Here is a 20,644-nt window from a genome sequence, read left to right on the forward strand (position 1 = left end):
GAGAAAATGTAATTTACTCTTATATATGTTATGAGTAATACTACGTGATGAGATTAACGTATTATTATACAATTGAAGTATTTTTATACCATGTTTATATATTATTAATAATAAAGTATTATTATATTATTATAACATTTTTTTTTATAACGAGGAAACTTATTCAAGTGAAATCATCCCTTCAGGGCTAAAATTATATTGAGTAGAATCAACTGAATCAAGTAAGTTAAAAATTTGATCTTGATGTATTATCAAAGAAAATTTGAATTCATATTTGTTTATACATAAAGTATTTTATTTTATCACTCAAACTATCATTTGAAGATAAGATATTTGTTATAATTTAAGGGTTCTATAGAATAATTTATCTAAAAATTATGTATTTAAAAATAATTTGAAAATTCTATTATTTGGATAAATTTCACCTAATTTTAAATCAAGCTAAAAGACAATATAAATATGCCAGTAAAATTAATTATTTTTAAACATAATGGGAAGTTTCCGTTTGGTAAGGAAATCGAAGCACATTTAAATATCTAAAGGAGACTCCATCAACTCGGTCTAACTTTTATGGGGCCCACGCAAAGTCACTGCAATGACCAAAAAGGCCCTTGTTCAACTTGCCTTGCCAAAAAAACAAATTCTTTCAAATAAACACTACTCTTAGGCATTCAAAAAAGATCAAATATCAACCGTTCATCTAAACCTCCTCTCCCCTGATATCTAACTCTCACCGTACACGTGTCCAAACACAACAAAAACCATGTCTCTTTCCGGTTCCATTAGCGCCAAATTCCACACCCGTCACTTTCGCAGGATAAACCTAAAGGCTGTCCGAATCCAACGGCTCATGAACTCTCAAAACTCTTCCATTTAATCTCACCCGTTAAATAAATAATTTAATTTCATCCGTTGGATCAGCCACCCTTCACATCTAGCCGTGAAATATTCACTAAAATTCAATTTCAAAGAGAACGAGAGGGAGAAGAGAAGCAAACAATACAAAAGCTTCAGCCCCGCGATTTTAATGATTCGCGAATTCAATCAAATCGCGCATCGCCTGCGGCGGCCAACATGAATTGAAGATGACGCAGCTGTCTTCAAAAATCTATATTTTTTTTATCAGTGAAAGCTGAAGTATCAATTTTGTTGTCCGTACAAATCGGGGGAGGATTTTAGATTCAAAATGGTTGAGAGGGGTTTTCTGGTTAATTGATTCGGAGTTTGGCCGGTACAGAAGTCTAAAACGGCATCGTTGCGTTATTGTTTCGTGGATTGTTGTGGTCAAGCTCAGAGGTGGATTTTGAATTTTGTTTTCTTGAATGTTGTTAACTTATTTGAAGATAAATGGAACAAGGTGAGACGATTTCTGACTTTGGACCAAAGAAGTTGGCGAGGCAATTGGATTTCACCGTTTGTCGAGCGTCGGCCAACGGCATAGTGTCGGAGCAGTCGATAAAGTCACACTCACAGCCGCAACAGTCACAATCACATCCGAAATCGCAGAAGGAAGTTCAGTTGAAAGTAGCATCACTGCCTCAGCCACAGCCACATGTACAATTGCACTTACAGCCCGAGTCACATTTACAAGTGCCACCGCAGATTAGATTACAGTCACAAGTAACGCCGCAATGGCAAGCACGGCCGCAGCAGGCGGCCATGGTGCATCGGATACCACACCCAGTGCAAAAACTTCAAATGCCGAAACTACATGTCGCGTAAGTTCTCAGAAATCTCTCATTGTCTTTTAAAATAAAGGGTTACGATTTTTAATCAATGATTCGGTCTTATTTTTGTTGAATTAAGTTTGAATATAAGTTATTAAGCCCGCTGAAGGTTACATTTGTTGATATTAGTGTGATGTATATTATTTTAAAATTTGTCTTCATATATTTCCTGATGACTATATCATATTTCATTTTGTCTGTGAGGTTATAATCTGGGCATTGAAATTTCTGTCAATTTATAATAGTTGGCAGAAATTGATGCGCACATTGAGCGCCCAAAAAAGTAGAAACATAGACACTTGTTTAATATGCAGCAGGCAAGACAAATTTGGATACTTCGGTATACATATCATGTTCCAGCGCTGTGGTTGGTTTTTGTTGCAATTAATACTACCTTTAGCATTTAATTTTTATATCTTTTGTTTCTTATTAGTGACATAGTTTTCACCTTATTGCGTTGGTGTTGCCTACAGACTAATTATATTTGTGTCTAGATATGCTATTGGTTTATCAACATCCTTTTTCTTCGCTTGCCTCAATTTTGTACTGCCTTTGTTTCTTTAATTTAAGGAGGCTTGAAGTTTCTTTAGATGTTTGAGATTTCTTATACCTAAACTAGGTCATCTATTAACCCTTCTACATTATCCATTCAGCAAGCAAGAATCCCCTAAATCGAGACCACATGGTAACAATGAAGCAAAAGATGGTACTCCAAAGAAACAAAAGCACTGTAATTGCAGAAATTCCCGATGCTTGAAGTTGTAAGTACATTGCCTCCATTTAAAATTTTCAACCATGAAAGATTTTTTTTCCCCTTGTGTTTTCCTTATATTTGACATCGTTGTTACCCTGCAACTTTATGAGGAGGAATCCCTCCAAAAAATGAAGGTGGTTTTTTAAGTGAATTATTTGTCCCCTATTAGAAAGTGTAGGCTATTCAATGATTGACCATATTTGTGTGGATACCCTTTTATAGTATAAACTTTGTAAAATCCTCATGCCTTATTTATGAACACATCTCCTAAAGAAGTGCTAGAATTCAAATTTCTGTGGTGGGACATTGCAAGATATTTATGAAGAATAAACTATTTTATTTATACAAATTTAGGTTTTAAGAAGTATCATTCACACAAGAACATGGATCATATCACCCTTTTTTATTTCCTATTGCGGTGTCCTACCGATATTTTCAATCCTTATTCACTTTCATGTAAGCAATTGGGTATGAGCCAAATTCTTTTATCAGAACATGATGTAAAATGCATTTATCTTCATGGGACACTCATGGACTTAAACTAATGCCATCCAGGTAATTTTCAACATGATACTTCCTGCCACATGTATCTTGGAAGGGATTATTTTTTTGACTGAATCATTAAGTTTCTAAGCCAACTTTCATGACCTTCAGTCTGATAGGAGATGATTCCTTGGAGGTCCAATGCACATTTTTATATCTAGATTTGTTGTGGCTCTTGCTTTTTAGTTAAACATTGTCAACAAGAAAATTTTCACACTTGTTAGGTACTGTGAGTGCTTTGCCGCTGGAATTTTTTGTGATGGGTGCAATTGTGTAAATTGTCATAATAACGTGGAGCATGAGGCCATTAGGAAAGAGGCAGTTGAAACAACCCTAGAGCGCAATCCAAATGCTTTCAGACCAAAGATTGCTAGCAGTCCACATGCATCTCAGGATGCTAGGGTATGTAATCTGACTCCAATAGGTTTTGAAACAATATTGTCTGACTTGTGATATTTTTAAGTTCTAAAAAGGGCTATTGCATTGGCTTCAATTTACTGAGTGAAGTGTTGTGATCAAGTTTTGGAACAAAGGGAATATATCATTGGATTTCATTCAAAGTAGATATATTTTTAAATGTAGAAAGATGTCGAATATTATTTTTGGAACTCATATGTGTTTGCTCTTTTTCATTGTACCGGTACTTGTGATTTTCAGTTAAAATAAGGCAATCAACAGTTAGTAAACTGTCTATGTTTGTGAAATGGACCAAAATGTTCCAATTTTTAGTCATGATGGATGATGGAATTATAAGTTGAGTTCCATTAATTCCGTCCGTATCTGGATTTGACTTGAAGAAGGTAGTCATTCTTTAAGGTCCCTGCTCTTATTACTGAGCAGATTTTTTTTCTTCTATGATCACTTTGTTTTCTGAAGGATTAGACTGCTTCTTCATCCCTTTCTGTACCCCCAAAAATAGAATAACCAAATGATATCCAGTATAGGTAATATCTTTGGTTGCTGCATAGGAGAAGCAGGAAGAAGGGCAGGCAAACATGTGTAGTTCTCAATTATGAATTTAATATATTACATAAATTTAACCAATCCAACCATTATTGTTGTGAGATACATACATTTAATATGCTTCAAAACAACTCTAGGAAGATGCAAGGGATGCCCAACTGGCAGTAAAGCATAATAAAGGATGTCACTGCAAGAAGTCAGGGTGCCTCAAGAAGTATTGCGAGTGCTTCCAGGCGAATATTCTGTGCTCTGAAAATTGTAAATGCTTAGACTGCAAAAACTTTGAAGGAAGTGAAGAACGAAGGGCTCTTTTTCACGGGGATCATAGTGCTGTTGCCTTCATGCAAAGAGCAGCCAATGCTGCAATTAGTGGGGCCATTGGTTCATCTGGATATGGGACACCTCTGGCAGTGAAAAAGAGAAAAAGTGAGGAACTCTTATTTGGTGTAGCAGCCAAAGATCAATCCATCAAAAGGAATGCACCATCTCCGCAGGTAATTCTTCTGTGCTATCCTTCTATGTAGGCATATGTATATATAGAGATCAAGATGGCTAACTAGTTGAATTTTATGCATAACTTTATGTTTACATAAATAGTTCTTTATAATAATTATTTTGGGGTCTTGTAAATTGAAATAAGTAATTTCATCATTGCAATAAAAGATTTTGTTTACTTCTAGTATTACTTACATGAAACTATGCAATTTGCATTCTTCTGCTTTGGCTGCCAGGTCATTTTAGTTCCTATATCTATGGCTTTTCTTTTAAAATCAACTTATGGCATGCAGTACATATAGTGAAATATTCATGAAAGATATGTTAATGCTGTGGCAGTCATCTCTCTCTCTTTTTTTTTTTTTCATCAGGAAAACCATCTACAAAATTCTGCTGTCTCCCTGATTCAATCTATTCCTGTTTCTCATTCCACTAATGCAGTCATATCAGGATCTTCAAAATTTACGTATAGGTGAGCTTCTCTTTGTCCACTTATTGCTCATAGTTTATGGAGCTTTCTCTTCTAAATTCTTTATGAACTCTGACCAACATAACTGCTCTTGATTGAAGATCTCCATTAGCAGACATCCTCCAACCACAGGATATGAAAGACTTATGCTCACTTTTGGTTGTATTTTCATCAAAAGCTGCTATGACTTTCACAGGTATTGATTTCTATGGATAAAATGTTAATCTTTCATTTGTTTCTATGCATCGTAGTTTGGTTTTAAGTTTTCAGCCAAGTATAGGGCTAAAAAGGTTATACTAACATACGCTTTTTGGTCTATCATTCTGTTATCAATGGCAGTGGATATATAGTAGTCCATATGAGTAATTTTACACAAATGCATTGTGTTTGAAATTATAGTTATTGTGCAGATGTTCACAAGAAGTTTAAAAATATATTTATACACTATAATTTTCATTTTCTTTACTCTGAGTCATATTATGGGACTCATGTATTTATATGAGATCTAATTTGTTTTGCAACTTTAGTTTCAGGGAAAACTCTATCACTGATTTGTTTCCTTTTCTTTGTCTGTGTTTATTTATTTATTTTGCTTAATGCTACAAGTTGTATTTTGAATTTTTTTTCAGTTTTTCTCACCAAAAATTTCGGACTGATGTCTGGTTTTACTTCAGTGTTTATTTTTCTTCAGGGCCTACTTTTGGATTGTAAATAGTCAGTGATATGGTATTTCTCTATCTATATTTGAGGTTTCAATGCATAATCCTGTCTATTTATTTTTATTTTTATTTGGAAATGAGTATCCATTTCTCCCTTGGTTTATTAACTTGTGCAATAATTAATTATTTCCATTTTTTCAACTTAAAATCCTAAATGGAAAAATGAATAATAGGAAAATGTTCAATCTTTGCATCTCCAAGCTCACTGCTCACCCCTTGCAGCAAAGTTCATTTGTCATTGATTTTTTGAAAGAGTAACTAGAAGTGTGACTCTGCTCAATTTTATGAAATATGTGGAATGATTTTTGTTTCTGTAATTCTAAATCTGCAGAAAAAATAGGCGAAATGGATTCAAAAACACAGAGAGACAATGCTAAGATTGATGTTGCTTCATCTACTCAAGAGAGTGAAGATTCTAAGCAAGGAAATGAAGCTAATAAGGGTGCGCTTAATGATCCTTCACTTGGGAACAAAATGGATATGGAAGAAACTAGGGGTTCTGGGACAGATGACTATGATATGCCAAACGAGAGGCCATTGTCTCCTGGAACTCGTGCATTAATGTGTGATGAAGAAGAAACAATGTTTATGGCAGCTGGGTCACCAACTGGATTGGCAGGCCATTGTCCAAGCACAGTTAAAAAGTCTAATGGACATGAATGCAGAAGGGTTTATGCGGAGCAAGAAAGGATCATCTTAACCGCTTTTCGGGATGTTCTCAATGATCTCATAACTGTCGGAAGCATAAGAGGTAAGTTTTTTTTTTTTTTTTTTAGATATCTTATATTTAATGCCATTAAAGGTCTTCACAGAAGCTAGAACCATCCTCTGTAAGGGTCAGTTGCTACTGGAATTAGTTAGGACCTACAATACTCGCATGTTTGAAATCTTGGAATCCATCTTCTTAATGTTTAGTCTCTTTTATAGTTAGACACCCCCTATCCATCTTCTTAATGTTTGAAATCTTGAAATCTTAATGTTTAGTCTCTTTTATAGTTAGACAACTTTAATTTCTGGGTTGTTTAAAGGGTCATTTAACATTTCCATTATTAGCTAATGTTTGTTTATGCACAGCTGAAGATAAGAATTTCTAGATTTTAAAATTCAAGATTAAATGAAAACATGTATAGTGAAAAAATATGCCACGAGTTTTATTTCTTTCTTTTCTGTTGCAGAAACAATGTGCTTGCCATCAGCAAAAAGTGAATCAAAAAGGTTAGAACCTGTAGAAAATGGCACTGTTAAAGCTGGAATGGACATGAAGAATCACAATGAGGCTTGTGGCGATAGCATCGGAAAACCTAAAGTTCCAGTGCCTGCAGAATTTTCCCAGACCATTGCTACAGTAACATGTAAGAATGATCTGCCGATGAAGGTTGGCTTGCCCATAGAAAATGAGAAAATGGATTCATAGATTAAGAAGTTTAACTAAGGCAAAAGACCATCAGGATGCCTATAAGATGCTTGGCCATGCTAATAATTCTTGTGGTTATCATTGGCTCGGGGCTCCATTGTTAGAAATGTGTTTGGTCTTAATATCACCTAGCTAAAAAGTAATTTTAGGTTGTTTATTACTTTCAAGTGATTTATTTATTTAATAAATCATATTGCCCCGATTTTTTTTTTTTTTAATAAAAAGGAACATTACTTGAGTCAAACCAGTTATTTGAGGTTGAATAGATCACATTAAATAAACGAAATTTTAAATCTAATAATTAATTTTACAATTATTATATCAGTTAGGTCTATCTTAAAGTGTCGTTAGAAGAGAATTTTTATTTTCATACTTATAACTTTTTAACTTTTTTGTTATTTAAATTATTTTAAATATTATTGTCCTAAGTTTCCGCGATTGGAGCTTATATGTTCAATTGCCCAACGAAAGTCCCTGAGCTGAGGCTGCTTCGTTCCTGGTTGATTTAAAACATAAAATGCACCTACATCTGCTACGTCTGTCCTTTTAAGAACTGGTAAAGTGTTAACAAAGGATCCTTCGTCGAACTTTCATTGCCTGGTATTATCTTCGAATGTTGTCTTGTTGAAACTTCCTTCGACCTTCCTTTCCTGTTGATACATTCATGGTAAAAATCTCATAAGAATTTTCATTCGTTGTCTCATTCAATCTTCAGTCAAGAATTTTATTATAAACAAAAATCTCATGTAATTTGATAAGGATGGCTCACACGTTACTTTTCAATTCACCAAAGTGTCATTTATTTCTCTCGTATAGAACCACCAATGGTAAAATAAACAAATAGGGAACTCAATTATATAAAAATACACAAAATATTTTTTACTTGCTAGTATATATCGTTGTTTCACATAACGTTACTCTTGAATGAATTAAAGGAATGTCTAATAATAATATAATTAAATGATTTTAAATTAAAAATAAAATAATAATTAATCATATAATAAAATATAAATATTGTATTACTTATTTTAATGCATATAATATTTACTCATATAAAAAAGTAATCATTAGCAATAAAATTATATGTCTTTAAATAAAATATTATTATATGTTATTTTATATTTAATTTAAAATTATTTAATTATATAATTTCAGGCGCCCTTATATTAGCATTTTACACATAATTTTATTAAAACAATAATGTGGACCAGGTTTGACCATTTCAAGTCAAAATTGCAGCTTATTTTGGATAAAGAAAACATTTGCCACTTCATTGCATGATAAGACTAAGCTTTGGTTTGATTGGCTGCTGGCAAACGTTTTGGGTAAGAAAGTACTAAACAATGGCGAAGCTTGTTGTTGTTCCAGTTTTTCTTATTCTCCTCCATCTGCTGTCCCACTCATCCATGTTCATCATACCATCCACCGCACACGTGCATCCTCGAAACCTCTACACGTGTGTTCCACACGGAATGTGTGTGTGGAGCTGCCCGCCAAAAAGCTTTCCGTATAAATACGGGATCGAAATCCCAAACAAGTCAATCACTAACGCTACTAAACTCACTCACATGGATAAGCAAGGCGCTGTCGATGCTCAGAAAATTCGATCCGATTTCCTCAAAGTTTTGCGGAGCAGAAGATCTGCTGAAGGTAATTCTGATTCATTCAATTTTGATCAGCTGGAAAAATCTGTTAATAATTGATGATTTGTATAGTTGAATTTTATATTCAGTATGTTTTGAAATGTGATGCCGTTGTTGTTATTGTTATATTGTTGGATCCTGGCAGTTCCGCTGACGGTGGAACCCGCAAAACCTGTAGCAAATCCTTTATTTCAGGAAGCTTCACCGCCACGCCATAGTGAGGTTATTATTGTTGTGGCTACGTTGATGAAGAATTATTGATTGTGCTGAGCTAATATATCCATATGGTGTTTTTACTAGGCAATGGAGTCATGTCCACGGGTTAAGATAGAAAATTTTAAGGAGTTACTGAAAGAAGAAAATTTTTACCTGCATACTGAGGTAGTTGATTGATCTTTTAATTTTTTTTTTTTCTATTATTAATATTAATATGTAAACCGGTTATTTTCTTTGTTTTGTCAATAATTAGTCTAGTCCAAGAATTTTCTACAATCATGTTAATCTCTCTCAAGATAGTGAGTTTGTTTTAATTATCTATGCATGTGGTATAGACATTGTTTGATTTTGTTTCTGAACATACCAATGGTATGATGGTCATGGTTTATAGGCAGGAGAGCAGGGGCGCTTGCCTGTGTTGATTTTAAGTTTGAAAGAAAGTGAACACCGAAGAAGGCCTGCTATTGTTTTTCTGCATAGTACAAATAAGAACAAAGAGTGGTTACGGCCGTTGCTTGAGGTAGCTAGTCTTCTGGGTTTTTGATTTCCATTTTGGTTGAATTTCATTTAGTTACGGCCATTGCTCGGGTTTTTTTTTTCCACTTATTTCAGGCATATGCTTCTCGAGATTACATAGCAATCGCTATTGATTCTCGCTATCATGGAGAACGTGCTAAAAACTTAACCACTTATCGAGATGTGCGTATTTTCTACTCTTAATTGCTATAAATCTTGAGAAAAAGAAAATGATCTTGTGAAAATTTTGTTGTTCTCCATGTACTACTAATTGTTTTTCATTTTTGAGAATACAAGTCTTGTATCAGTCCAAATTTCCAAGGAGAATGTGGAAGAATCTATAGTTTCCTTGAGCAGTGAATGTTTCTTTGTGATCTGGATCTCATTAATCTATTTAAATGCAGGCACTTGTTTCATCATGGAAGAAGGGTGATACAATGCCATTCATATTTGATACAGTAATGCTTCGGTCATTTCTTCATTTGTTCTATGTAGTTATTTCTGCATTGTTTACCTGCTTACAAGATTTTTTGATTAATTGAGTTCACAATAAGTAGAAATTTTTGTGGTTTAGTTTTCCTTTTATCTATGGCTCACCAAAAATGCTACTTAAACCTCGATAATTTTTCTTTCTCTTTATGAATGTCTTTGGTTCTTGAAATAGCAACTTAGGGCTTTAAATTTTGCAGGCTTGGGACTTGATAAAGCTAGCAGATTATTTAACACAGAGAGAAGATATAGACCCAACCAGGATAGGAATCACTGGAGAATCACTTGGAGGTGGTTGAGAGAAATTGATAAGAATGACAAGTTATTGCCTTACTTATAGTAATATGCAGAACTAATGTGGTCACTAACCAATGTAGGAATGCATGCATGGTTTGGTGCTGCTGCTGACACCCGCTATGCTGTGGTTGTTCCTATAATTGGAGTTCAGGTGTGTTGGCACTTTTTTTTATTTTCTATTTTTTAAGGTGTAAAACTTACTTTTGAATGACTATACTTTTGTGCAATAAATTGTAGGGATTTCGATGGGCCATAGATAACAATCAATGGCAAGCTCGAGTTGACAGTATAAAGGCTGTGTTTGAAGGTGACTCTAATTTAACACGCCGAAGCCTTAATTTTTTGAGTTTTGTGGTATATTTAATAGGAATTAAATATAATGAAAGCATCTGTATATCTTCTCTATGCTTCTAGCATTTGTTTCTCTGATGTTCTTTGTTTTTGGTTCAGAAGCAAGGATTGATTTAGGTAAGAGCGCTATTGATAAAGAGGTGGTGGAGAAGGTAGGTTACCTTTTTGTCCCTATAGATAAGCATACAAGTTTATATTTATCCTTCGATTGTAAGCTAAGCTTTCATGTTCACATATTCTTGTCTTTATATGTGTTTACATGTGCTGATCCATGTGATATCATGTGAATACTGCCATTCATGGCTTTAAGAATTAGCTTTCAGATTTGACATATGCATTCAATATGATGGTCTTGTTTTCACTCTTCAAAGCCAACCTTCGTAGCTTATTCTTTTACATTGTGTATCTGAAGTCAGATTGCCTCTTATTGTTTTTACCATTCTGAACAGGTCTGGGATAGAATTGCTCCTGGTCTAGCCTCTCAGTTCGATTCACCTTACACAATTCCAGCCATTGCTCCCCGGCCACTGCTTATTGTGAATGGTATAATTATTTTGTAAAACTTCAATCTCCCCCATATAATTGTTCGGTGCAGAGGCTTATTCTCACAGTAGGGTTTCAATTGGTGCACCCTAGACTCAAAGCAAGTCATTTCTCTTGCTCTTTCTGTTTGTGTTTGCCTTTAAATTTCATAGGCTATCCCCGCATTTAGAAGACCTGCAATCTTTATAAAGCTGCAGCCTTCTTCTGGTTTTTGTCAATAACTTTTACTGAGTCTTCTTGTTCATTGTGTGTTAAAATTTTGTTTTGATTTTGAAAATATAGGTGCAGAAGATCCTCGCTGTCCACTTCCAGGTTTGGAAGTTCCCAAAGATAAAGCATGCAAGGCTTACGGAGAGGTCAATTGTATTAATAAATTTAAGGTACACACTTGCACTTGCTCATGCTTTATCTGGTGCAACAATTATAATGTCTAAGTAAAGGAACTAATGTTTTCTTCTCATCGACCCTATGGAAGTCTTAAGCTCTGCATTTATACATTAAGGAGTTTTAAAAGTTCAGATTTCTTGATAAAATTGCATAATTGTAATTTTGAAAACCGGATTGGTCGGTTTGACCAGGAACTGTACTGAGGGTTAGTCTAGTCTGGTTGATGGATCAACCAGTCCAAACCTATGGGTTCCTGGTTCAACTGCCAGTTACTCCGCACAAACCCATTCTCATGATTTCTTGTGATTAATAAAATACAATTATTTCCTGTAATGCAGTTGATTGCTCAACCTGGAATTGGGCACCAGATGACACCATTGATGGTTAAAGAAGCTAGCGATTGGTTCGACAAGTTTCTGAAGAATTAATTTTCTTAATGCAATATTTGTATTTATCGTTTTTTACATCTATTCTGGACAGACGGATTTCAGTTGAGTAGTTCGAAATCCTAGTAAGATGTCATAATAAGATCTTCCTATTGAATAACTTTTCCAAATACAATTCTTAAATACAAACCAATTGAAAACAAGCTACACTGACAACGTAAATTTGAAATTGGATCATTCTTTGGCACAAAATAAGGAAGCCAACCTTTCATATTCATTAACATATAGTTTTCAGTGGCTTATAATATAATATAAATAAAAAATATCAAAATAATATATCAGACTTGAATCTAAAATTAAAATATTATTATAATCCTTGTTTTATTAATAAAATAATTTAATTTAATTTTTATATGTTTGTCACAATTACTAAAAATAAAATATAAATATAATCCAACATAATACAATATTTATTTAATTCAAGAACATCAAATATATAAACAAGAGGAAAGATTCATAAAAATTTTTAAACCCACTTTCTAAATTCAAAAATTTGTCAAATGTTTATCATAATTATTTACTTGATATCACTCGTATCGAGAGACTTCGAGTTCATTCTACGGTGATTTGTTACAAGCCGGATTTGAAGATAAAACTTAACTCTTTTAACTTTAACCTTAATTAAAAAATTTGTTGGTTTATAGTTACTCTAACCGAGAATTAATAGAAGTTAAAAAAATATCAATCTTGTAAAGAATATCAATAAAAAAAATGAAATTTTTAAATAATAATTTTTAAATTTTTAAAATTATATTAATATTTTATATATATAAATTAACAATTTTTTAAAATTTAAATGACTGAACTCACCACCCTTCTCCTTCATAAAGATAATAGTGACAAAAGAGGCAAAAATTATAATAATTATTACGGCTGCTAACGTAATTTGTTATCATTTTGAATTAATTATTAAGATAACTAACACTGATTATTACGATTGTTAATCGTCATTAGTTATAATTATGAACTAATTTTAATTAAGTATAAAATAAGATTATACTACTAAGATTTATAGGACTCATGCTACAACAAAATTTGTTTTTCCCTATTAGAAATAATTATTATAATAAATAAATATATCAATAAAATCATGTGTGTACGTTTTTTAATATATAATAGAATATATAGATTTTATATTATTATATAATTAAATAATTTTAAAATAAAATTAAAATAATAACTAATCGTATAATACACATAATTTATATACCTGATTATATACCAAAAAAATATGTATACATTGTTCTGTTTGGTTATTATTTGTTATATAACAATGTTGGAAAACTTATTATTAATAATTAATAATTAAATCTAAAGAGGAAAATATAATAAAATTTTAATTTTTGTAAATCTTTTAGTAAATAATAGTTTTATATCTAATCATAATTGAAATTTTTAACATAAATTAATTTATGGGTAAGTGTTTGAGTTTTTGAAAGTTAAAGAGTGAGATTTTGCGATTTTGCTATACCTTGGGTGGGAACAAGCCTTTTGGCCTAATTAAAAAAAAAAAAAAACCAAAGAAAATCCTTAATTATTCTACTTCCAAATTAATTTTGTGACAAACTATATATATGGAATAAAATCTAGGTGAATATTAAAATTATATAAATTCCTTAATTATTCTACTTCCAAATTAATTTTGTGACAAAATATATATATGGAATAAAATCTGGGTGAATATTAAAATTATATTAATTCCTTAATTATTCTACTTCCAAATAAATTTGGAAATATTATATAAACACGCATGTACAATGTATATACATACGTACACTATTATGGTTCAACTCAAGAACCCTTGTCCACAAACAAAGTTTGGAAGAATGCCAATTGCAATTGCAAACACAACTCTTTTCAAGAAGTACTTCTTTCTGACATTGCTCTTATGTTTTGTCCTAATTCTGACATCTGGTATGTCAAAAAATATTTTGCTTAATAGTAGTCTAATTTTTCTCATAATTTGTAAATATTTTTTTTAAATTTTCATATAATTTAGCCGTCTTTATTCTTTTTTTTTTTTTTTTTTTTGTAAGTAAATGAAATAGATGCATTTGGCTTTTTAGTTGCAGGGGAGGAGCTTGAAATAGTCTCTCGAGGGCCAAGTTTGCCGATGATAGGGCCGTGCATGGATGAAACAGATTGTACAAATCAATGCACATCCAAGGGATATTCAGGCGGCTTCTGCATTCCTCTCCCGCCCATCCCAGCTAAATATTGTTTTTGCAAATACTAAGTCCAAATCAAATTGTAATTATAGCTCTTCCCTTATCAATAAAATAATTTTATTACATCTGTACATGTTATTGTAATTACTCCGACACAACACATATAAGATGATATATAGCCAAAGAAAATACAAAATTTATCTAATTTAATCACATTAAATTTATAATCAAGAGAAAAAATTCGTTATAAATTACGAGTTCACTTTCGAACTTTGAAATTTTGTTAATTAGTTATGTTATGTGTTTGAGAGTTTTAAGACTAAAATTTTAATTTCAACTTTGTATTATGTTATATTATGGTTAATTAAATATGGTTAATGGTTAATTAAATATTTTGTATTTGGAATTTTATGTTGATTTTAAACAAATACTTTATAAAAAGTGATAAAATTAGGATTAATATTACCGTATATTTTAAAATGTATTATTGATAAAATGTTACATCAAACCCATTTATATTTGGGTAATGTGTTTGGTTAGATGTAATAAAAGAATATTTATAAATTATTTTATTTAAACGTCATTTAGTATAATTATTCTGAAATATTTTTTATTTTATTTATTATATTAATTAAGAATATAGTTATTTTATCTTAAAAAATTAATAAATAAGAATATAATTATAATAAAATCAATATTTAAATTACTAACTACATTAATTGAGAACCAAACGGCCCTTAAAATATGAATAAATTATATTTATGGTATATTAAGTTATCTAAATAGTAGATGAATTTATAGCTATTATCATATATCATATACAATGAAATACAAATTCATATAATCAATATATAATAATGTAAAAAAAGAAAACGTATATTTAGAATATCTCTTAACTTAGAAAATCATATATTTAGGATATATTCTAATATAGAAAATAATAAAACCACCTATATATGATTAAAATATAAATAAATTGTATTTTTTGTATATTCAACCGTTTGAATAGTTCACTAATTTTTCTTCGAAGGTGATAAAATGAGCGTGACAAACTAAAAACTCATTTTTAGTGAAGACGTGAGTGGATCAAACTAAAACCCCATTAATATATATGCATTTCATATTCTTACATATCCGAATTTTCTTACTGTAATTTTACAAAGTCACTTTTCATTACTATAATTCATATACCAGTTTGTTTATTCTCGTATTTACTAATTAGAATCATACATACATGATACCCTTGATCAATCTGTCAATATAAAATGTTTATTAGCAAAGGTTAATTGTTGAAAAAAGGGATTTCTCCTTTGTTACGTAGCAAATAAAATTGATGGCAAATATTATTAAAATTTTTAAAATAATATAAATAATAAAAAAAATTACTAATTATTGGTAATAGAAAATTAAAAAAATATTTTATTACTAATATAAGGTTATAAATAATAAAAGATAAATTACATAACAAATTTTTTTATGGTAAATAATTATTATTTGATATCTTACCATATTGGAAAATTTATTATCTTTTTCCTAATTACAATTTTTTTCCACCTTTGTGTTTGACTTACTATGTATGGAATTAAAATATAGAATTCTTTAATTATTCAACTTTTAAAATAATTTTGAAATTTTATATAAATAAGCTAGGGTTTATGTAGACATGTTTCAACTCAAACACCATTGTTTAGGAAGAATGGCAATTGCAAAGACAATTCCTCTCAAGACATGTTTCTTTTTAACACTGATCCTATGCTTTGTCCTAATTCTGATTTCTGGTATGTAAAATATATTGCTTGCTGGAAGTTTGATTTTCCTATTGTTTGTAATTTTTTTTTCTTAATTTTACAAATAATATTAAAAAAATATTCTTTTTTTTTTTTAAATTTTGATTAGTAAATAAAATAAATGTATTTGATTTATCTGTTTCAGTGGAGCAAATCGAAGCTTATCGTGCAGGGAGAATTTTCAAACTCATGGGGCCGTGTTCAACCGCGCTCAATTGTGCATTTATTTGCAATTCTAAGGGGCTTTTAACCAAGTTCGGTGTGGTATGCAATGCTACCGGTTGTTTTTGTAGGATGTGAGGCTCGAATCTAAGTCTAAATTACTGTAATAACCTTTTTATTATCAATAAAAATAATTTTATCACATCCTTATATGTCAGCGTGATTACTCGAACAATGAAAAATTAGATAAAAATATGGTTCGAGAGAACAGCACAAGATTTACGTAATTCAGTAACATGATAATATCATCGGATAAAACTTAGCTCCCTTACCCTTAACCTAATTTAAAGAGTTTGTTTGCTTACAATTACCGCAACGGTGAATTAATAAAAGTTAAAAAGATTAATTCAAATTATGGGAATAAGTTACTTCACCAAAGATATCATTTTGCCTAATAATTAAAAGAACGATATCGTTGAGATAATTATTTAATATAATTCAAATTGATTCATAAGTTAAATTCGAACTAAATCGAATCATCATCCTAATTTACGAGTTAGATCAGACTAAAATTTCTTTTATACGACTTCTACTTGGTTTCAAAAACAAATTGCCCATCTCAATTCAAGTTCAATATAAAAGAATTCACATTGCGTTAAACTGAGCTGAGCTGGCTCTCAAGTTTGAGTCAATTCGATTCAAATCCAACCTTAATTAAGATTTGCGCCGGAAGGATTTTCTCCGGATAATCTTATATCCGAAACCAAACACAACGTTAAAGGGCAGGCGCATTCAACACTAGGCGCAACCTTTTTTCTTAACGGAATTTGTATAAACCCTAGCCATTGTTTAAACCCTTGTAAGAGCTCTGTTACAATGGCTGGATCAGGGATTCTCTCCCGGTTATCATCATCTCGCTTACCCTCTTTGTCTTTCAAGATCAGAACTAACAAGTCTGTTATGCCCACAATTTCTCCTTTGAAATCAAGCCCTCATCCTCAGGTCTCCGCTTCAGTGAAGCCAATTTCAAGGTGAGATCTTTCACAAACTAATTCATATGCAATTTTTTGTGTACCCAATAACCGAAGCTTGGTTTGTGAGAAATGAAAGCCAGAGAATTTGGTATCTGATTGTTTTTGTTGGCGGTAGATTACCAGTGGAATTGAGCTGCTTGATGTCGATGATGCCATTGCATAGTGCAGTAGCTTCCGCTCGCCTGAGATCATTTCTTTCCATGGATTCTCAGAGCTGGGGTTTGGTGCCTCAAGGTCAGTTGTTATCTGTTTCATCCACGCACACACAAACATTTAACTTTTGTTGTTTGGATTTATAGGATTGTCAAGTCTTATTTACCAACTAGAGGTATTCCTAAACACCAATCTTTCAAATTTGAGAAGAACTTAAAGCAAATCCAACCACTCGATTCAACCAAGTTATTTATATAATCAGAGACTTGGAATTTTTAAAAGCTCTTTGAAAATTGGTGTTAGAAATTGTCAAAAGTATACTATGCTTTTTTGAGGAAGATCTTTTTACCTACTAGCCAAAAATTACTTAAGCCACTCATTCAGGGAAGGTTAAAGCGGCACCATTTTTAGATGCATCCTTATTTATGATTGCCAAGATGTAGTGTATCTAACTTAAAGGGAGATTAACACTCTATTCCATATGGGCTTTACTTTGGTCATCCTCATAGAGGGAGACCAAAACAACAAATTTGTTTGGTTGATAGGATGACTACTTTGAGAGCATGAGCAATGTAAGCAACTATATATGCATTTTGCTTTTGTAAATGTAGCTCTGATATTCATTGAAATAAAAATACCTTAGTTCATTTCTCTACTACTTTCTTTTAATCAAATTTTTGGAGAGGTAGTCAATTTCAAGGTTAAATTACTATTAGGTTAATTAATAGTAGTAATTGTAGGACAGAGTTAAAACAATTTGAGACTATAGTTTTTGGACATTTTCATGTCTCTAATTAACAAAGAGACTTGAGTGATTTGAGTGGTTGGACAGGGCTTGAAGTTTCACACTTTCAATTCACGAATTGGTTTTAAAAAGCCATTTTTCTGAAGGAATAGGACCTGGAAAAAATCATCTAGACAAAGTGATATCCGGCAGTCGCTAAATCACCTAATGATAACAGGCATGAATGATTATAAAGTTTTGACCTCCTAAAATGTATACAATGGAAGAATTGCATGATAGCTCATCAACATGGTTTGGTGGCTCTGTCTGTACATAAAATGATTGATCTTTTGTTTGATACTTGGAATGCAAACAATTAAACATAGGAAATATTATTAACTGCTTCAGGGATGGCATGTTAGACTTAAAAACAGTTCCAGTGCAAAACACAGACTGGATATATATGGTTCATTGTTGCAAGAACCAATGAAGGATAATAAAACCTGTTCCACTAAGATCTTTGTCCATAAATTCTTGCCCATATAAGAGACTACATCTAATATTTATTGCACTTAATATGGTCAGCAGTTCATTTTCTTATAAATGTTAGTTATCAATATTGTTGTCATTGTGATCGTTTACAATTTATATCTTTGTTTGTGTGACAGGTATCTCCATGCCTTTATGACACAAGTTTTTGTTCCAGGTGATTCATCAAACAGATTTTATGTTAATCTTAGAATGCATTCTCTTCTTGAATTTGATAAACGGTAAGAGGTTTTTAGATGTTGGGTTTTCTTGTCCTTTTATTCAGTGTTGGAGAGATGTATTTTGGAAGAAATATTTGCATGAAAAATCTGAGCAAGAAAATGTTGGATGCATGGATAGCTTTTTGCATTAAGCTGAATCAATTCAGTTGCCATAATGCAACTCAATAATTTTTTTTTTTTTCCTGAAGTTGAAAACCTTCCAATTTGCGAGGATTTAGTTAAATTTGGACCTTGCTTGAATGTATTAAGATTTGAAATGCCATGCATGGATTCCGATTTATGTGACCTTTTAGTTTGTTATAAACTTGGTCTAAACATAGATTTGATGTGAACTATTTGAGTTCAACTTTAAGCTTGGATTGAATGATTCAAGGATTGAGTTTGATTTCATAAAACGGGCCCAGTTTAAATTAATACAAACATTCGAGTTTGAGGTGAATCCGATCAAATCTAAAGAAAATTTGTTTTTGAATCAAGGTTGAATCCCAATTTGTTGATATTGAATTAACTCATATAGATTCAAGCAAAGTCTTATTTGGACTTGGGTTATATCAAATTTAACCTTAACTATGTAATTTGCATAATTTAGCTTGAATACAAACTATGTTAAGTATAGTTGGATTCGAGGCAAATAGACTCGAGTTCAATAACAAACTCAATTTGATCAAGTTAGAAATGAGTTTAATTTAGGCAAGCTTGAACTATAAAGGGCTTTGTATAATGAGTTTAAACTCGAGTTTAAAGTGTTTTGGTTTGTCAAACTTGTGAGTTTGAATGCGCTTAATTTAAATCAGATAAAACAACATTATTTTAATTAATACATATAAAAATGATTTTATTTTAATTGATTTCAATTTAGTTACCAAACCTAATTCAATTTGAGCTCGATTAGGTATTATAGCTAAACTCGAGTTCAATTCATTTTGAGTGAAGCTCCTTGAATTTGAGTTTTGCTTTTTTTAACCAAATGTAACTCAAACTTGCTCAACTGAAATCCACTCTTAATGACAACCCATACAACTCATTTTAAATATTTTCATGGATGAATAACGGGATCCACCTAACAAATAAAATAAAAATGGATACGATTAAAATACAAAATTTTCATAGCTGGGAGAAAATGGGGTTGCCAATAGTACATAGTCAACAAAGCTCATTTTGGTAAATTGGTGCCTTTTTTCGTGGGTCCAAGTACAATTGGAGGAGTATAATTAAAGAGCCAATAATAACAAGGACGATCAAATTCCTAAAGACTAAATAGAATTTATCACCAGTAAGTACCAGATGGAAGCCCGCAAGAAGCCAACGGGAACAAATAAAGAGCCTAAAGCTGCATACACTTGCCACAGCATCTTATTTATAAAATTCTGAAAAATATTAAATGAATAAAGTATCCAGATATCCAAGAGAATGTCGGCTTCCAGCTACACTAAGTTTTCTCTACGAGCAATGCATATGATTCCAATTCCAAACGAGCAACACAGTAATTGCATCAAAATGACCAAAAATAGAGGAATATATATACTGAAAATTTGTAAAATAAATAAAAGAAGGACGGAAGTTAGCAAACGAAAAGGTAAATTAGAAGCCATTTGGTTGGCTTGCATTTGCTGTGGAAGCATGCCTATATACTGCCCTCCATGGACAGATTGGGGATATGCCAACTAACTGTTATTACCTGCAGGTTGATGTGCTAGCGGATACATGCCACTCTGCACAGGCTGACCATTCCAGGCAAGGCCATTGCCTTGTGCATAAAGAGATTGCAAAGACTGAGGTGATCCCATGCCTAGGACACTTCCATTTTGGTAAAACCGAGCTTCTGGAGTTTGAAAATTCTGCTGCTGGTATTGAGGGGCTGAAAGATTTTGTTG

General features: G+C 31.8%; 3 protein-coding genes across 7 annotated transcripts; all 3 read left to right on the forward strand.

Moving 5' to 3' along the window:
* The first annotated feature begins 969 nt into the window (after positions 1–969).
* Positions 970–7,286, forward strand: LOC123195079 (protein tesmin/TSO1-like CXC 5). 2 transcript variants are annotated; one of them, XM_044608669.1, is made up of 8 exons: positions 970–1,718; positions 2,381–2,488; positions 3,249–3,426; positions 4,125–4,481; positions 4,854–4,954; positions 5,053–5,147; positions 6,002–6,421; positions 6,846–7,286. In XM_044608669.1, the coding sequence occupies exons 1-8, from the start codon at positions 1,348–1,350 to the stop codon at positions 7,082–7,084; spliced, it is 1,869 nt and encodes a 622-aa protein (XP_044464604.1). In that variant the 5' UTR covers positions 970–1,347; the 3' UTR covers positions 7,085–7,286. The 2 variants fall into 2 exon arrangements, with proteins under 2 accessions (XP_044464604.1, XP_044464605.1); XM_044608670.1 differs by having other exon boundaries at positions 4,854–4,948.
* A 1,094-nt stretch (positions 7,287–8,380) lies between these two features.
* On the forward strand, positions 8,381–12,082 carry LOC123193903 (putative esterase YitV). Of its 2 annotated transcripts, none has more exons than XR_006497169.1 (13): positions 8,381–8,734; positions 8,873–8,949; positions 9,028–9,108; positions 9,335–9,463; positions 9,556–9,642; positions 9,864–9,917; positions 10,149–10,239; positions 10,326–10,396; positions 10,483–10,552; positions 10,696–10,748; positions 11,046–11,239; positions 11,422–11,519; positions 11,865–12,082. XR_006497169.1 is itself a non-coding variant. In XM_044606975.1 (13 exons), the coding sequence occupies exons 1-13, from the start codon at positions 8,428–8,430 to the stop codon at positions 11,952–11,954; spliced, it is 1,302 nt and encodes a 433-aa protein (XP_044462910.1). In that variant the 5' UTR covers positions 8,385–8,427; the 3' UTR covers positions 11,955–12,082. The 2 variants fall into 2 exon arrangements, 1 of the variants encoding a protein (XP_044462910.1); XM_044606975.1 differs by having other exon boundaries at positions 8,385–8,734; positions 11,046–11,139.
* Positions 12,083–16,864: 4,782 nt separating this feature from the next.
* Positions 16,865–19,102, forward strand: LOC123194303 (protein NONRESPONDING TO OXYLIPINS 2, mitochondrial-like). Of its 3 annotated transcripts, none has more exons than XM_044607476.1 (4): positions 16,865–17,120; positions 17,239–17,357; positions 18,669–18,706; positions 18,815–19,102. In XM_044607476.1, the coding sequence occupies exons 1-3, from the start codon at positions 16,966–16,968 to the stop codon at positions 18,686–18,688; spliced, it is 294 nt and encodes a 97-aa protein (XP_044463411.1). In that variant the 5' UTR covers positions 16,865–16,965; the 3' UTR covers positions 18,689–18,706; positions 18,815–19,102. The 3 variants fall into 3 exon arrangements, with proteins under 3 accessions (XP_044463411.1, XP_044463412.1, XP_044463410.1); XM_044607477.1 differs by having other exon boundaries at positions 18,959–19,102; XM_044607475.1 differs by having other exon boundaries at positions 16,868–17,120; positions 18,669–19,102.
* The last annotated feature ends 1,542 nt before the right edge of the window (positions 19,103–20,644 follow it).

The sequence above is a fragment of the Mangifera indica genome, chromosome 13 (genome assembly GCF_011075055.1).
Source record: "Mangifera indica cultivar Alphonso chromosome 13, CATAS_Mindica_2.1, whole genome shotgun sequence".
Lineage (NCBI taxonomy): Eukaryota > Viridiplantae > Streptophyta > Magnoliopsida > Sapindales > Anacardiaceae > Mangifera > Mangifera indica.

Coding starts and splice junctions, on each gene's coding strand:
- LOC123193903 (XM_044606975.1), top strand. CDS start 8,428: ATGGCGAAGCTTGTTGTTGTTCCAGTTTTTCTTATTCTCCTCCATCTG. Junction 9,464..9,555: donor GGTTACGGCCGTTGCTTGAG/GTAGCTAGTCTT, acceptor CACTTATTTCAG/GCATATGCTTCTCGAGATTA. Junction 10,553..10,695: donor TATAAAGGCTGTGTTTGAAG/GTGACTCTAATT, acceptor TTTTTGGTTCAG/AAGCAAGGATTGATTTAGGT.
- LOC123194303 (XM_044607476.1), top strand. CDS start 16,966: ATGGCTGGATCAGGGATTCTCTCCCGGTTATCATCATCTCGCTTACCC. Junction 17,121..17,238: donor TCAGTGAAGCCAATTTCAAG/GTGAGATCTTTC, acceptor TGTTGGCGGTAG/ATTACCAGTGGAATTGAGCT. Junction 17,358..18,668: donor CTGGGGTTTGGTGCCTCAAG/GTCAGTTGTTAT, acceptor TTTGTGTGACAG/GTATCTCCATGCCTTTATGA.
- LOC123195079 (XM_044608669.1), top strand. CDS start 1,348: ATGGAACAAGGTGAGACGATTTCTGACTTTGGACCAAAGAAGTTGGCG. Junction 1,719..2,380: donor ATGCCGAAACTACATGTCGC/GTAAGTTCTCAG, acceptor TTATCCATTCAG/CAAGCAAGAATCCCCTAAAT. Junction 4,482..4,853: donor GGAATGCACCATCTCCGCAG/GTAATTCTTCTG, acceptor TTTTTTCATCAG/GAAAACCATCTACAAAATTC.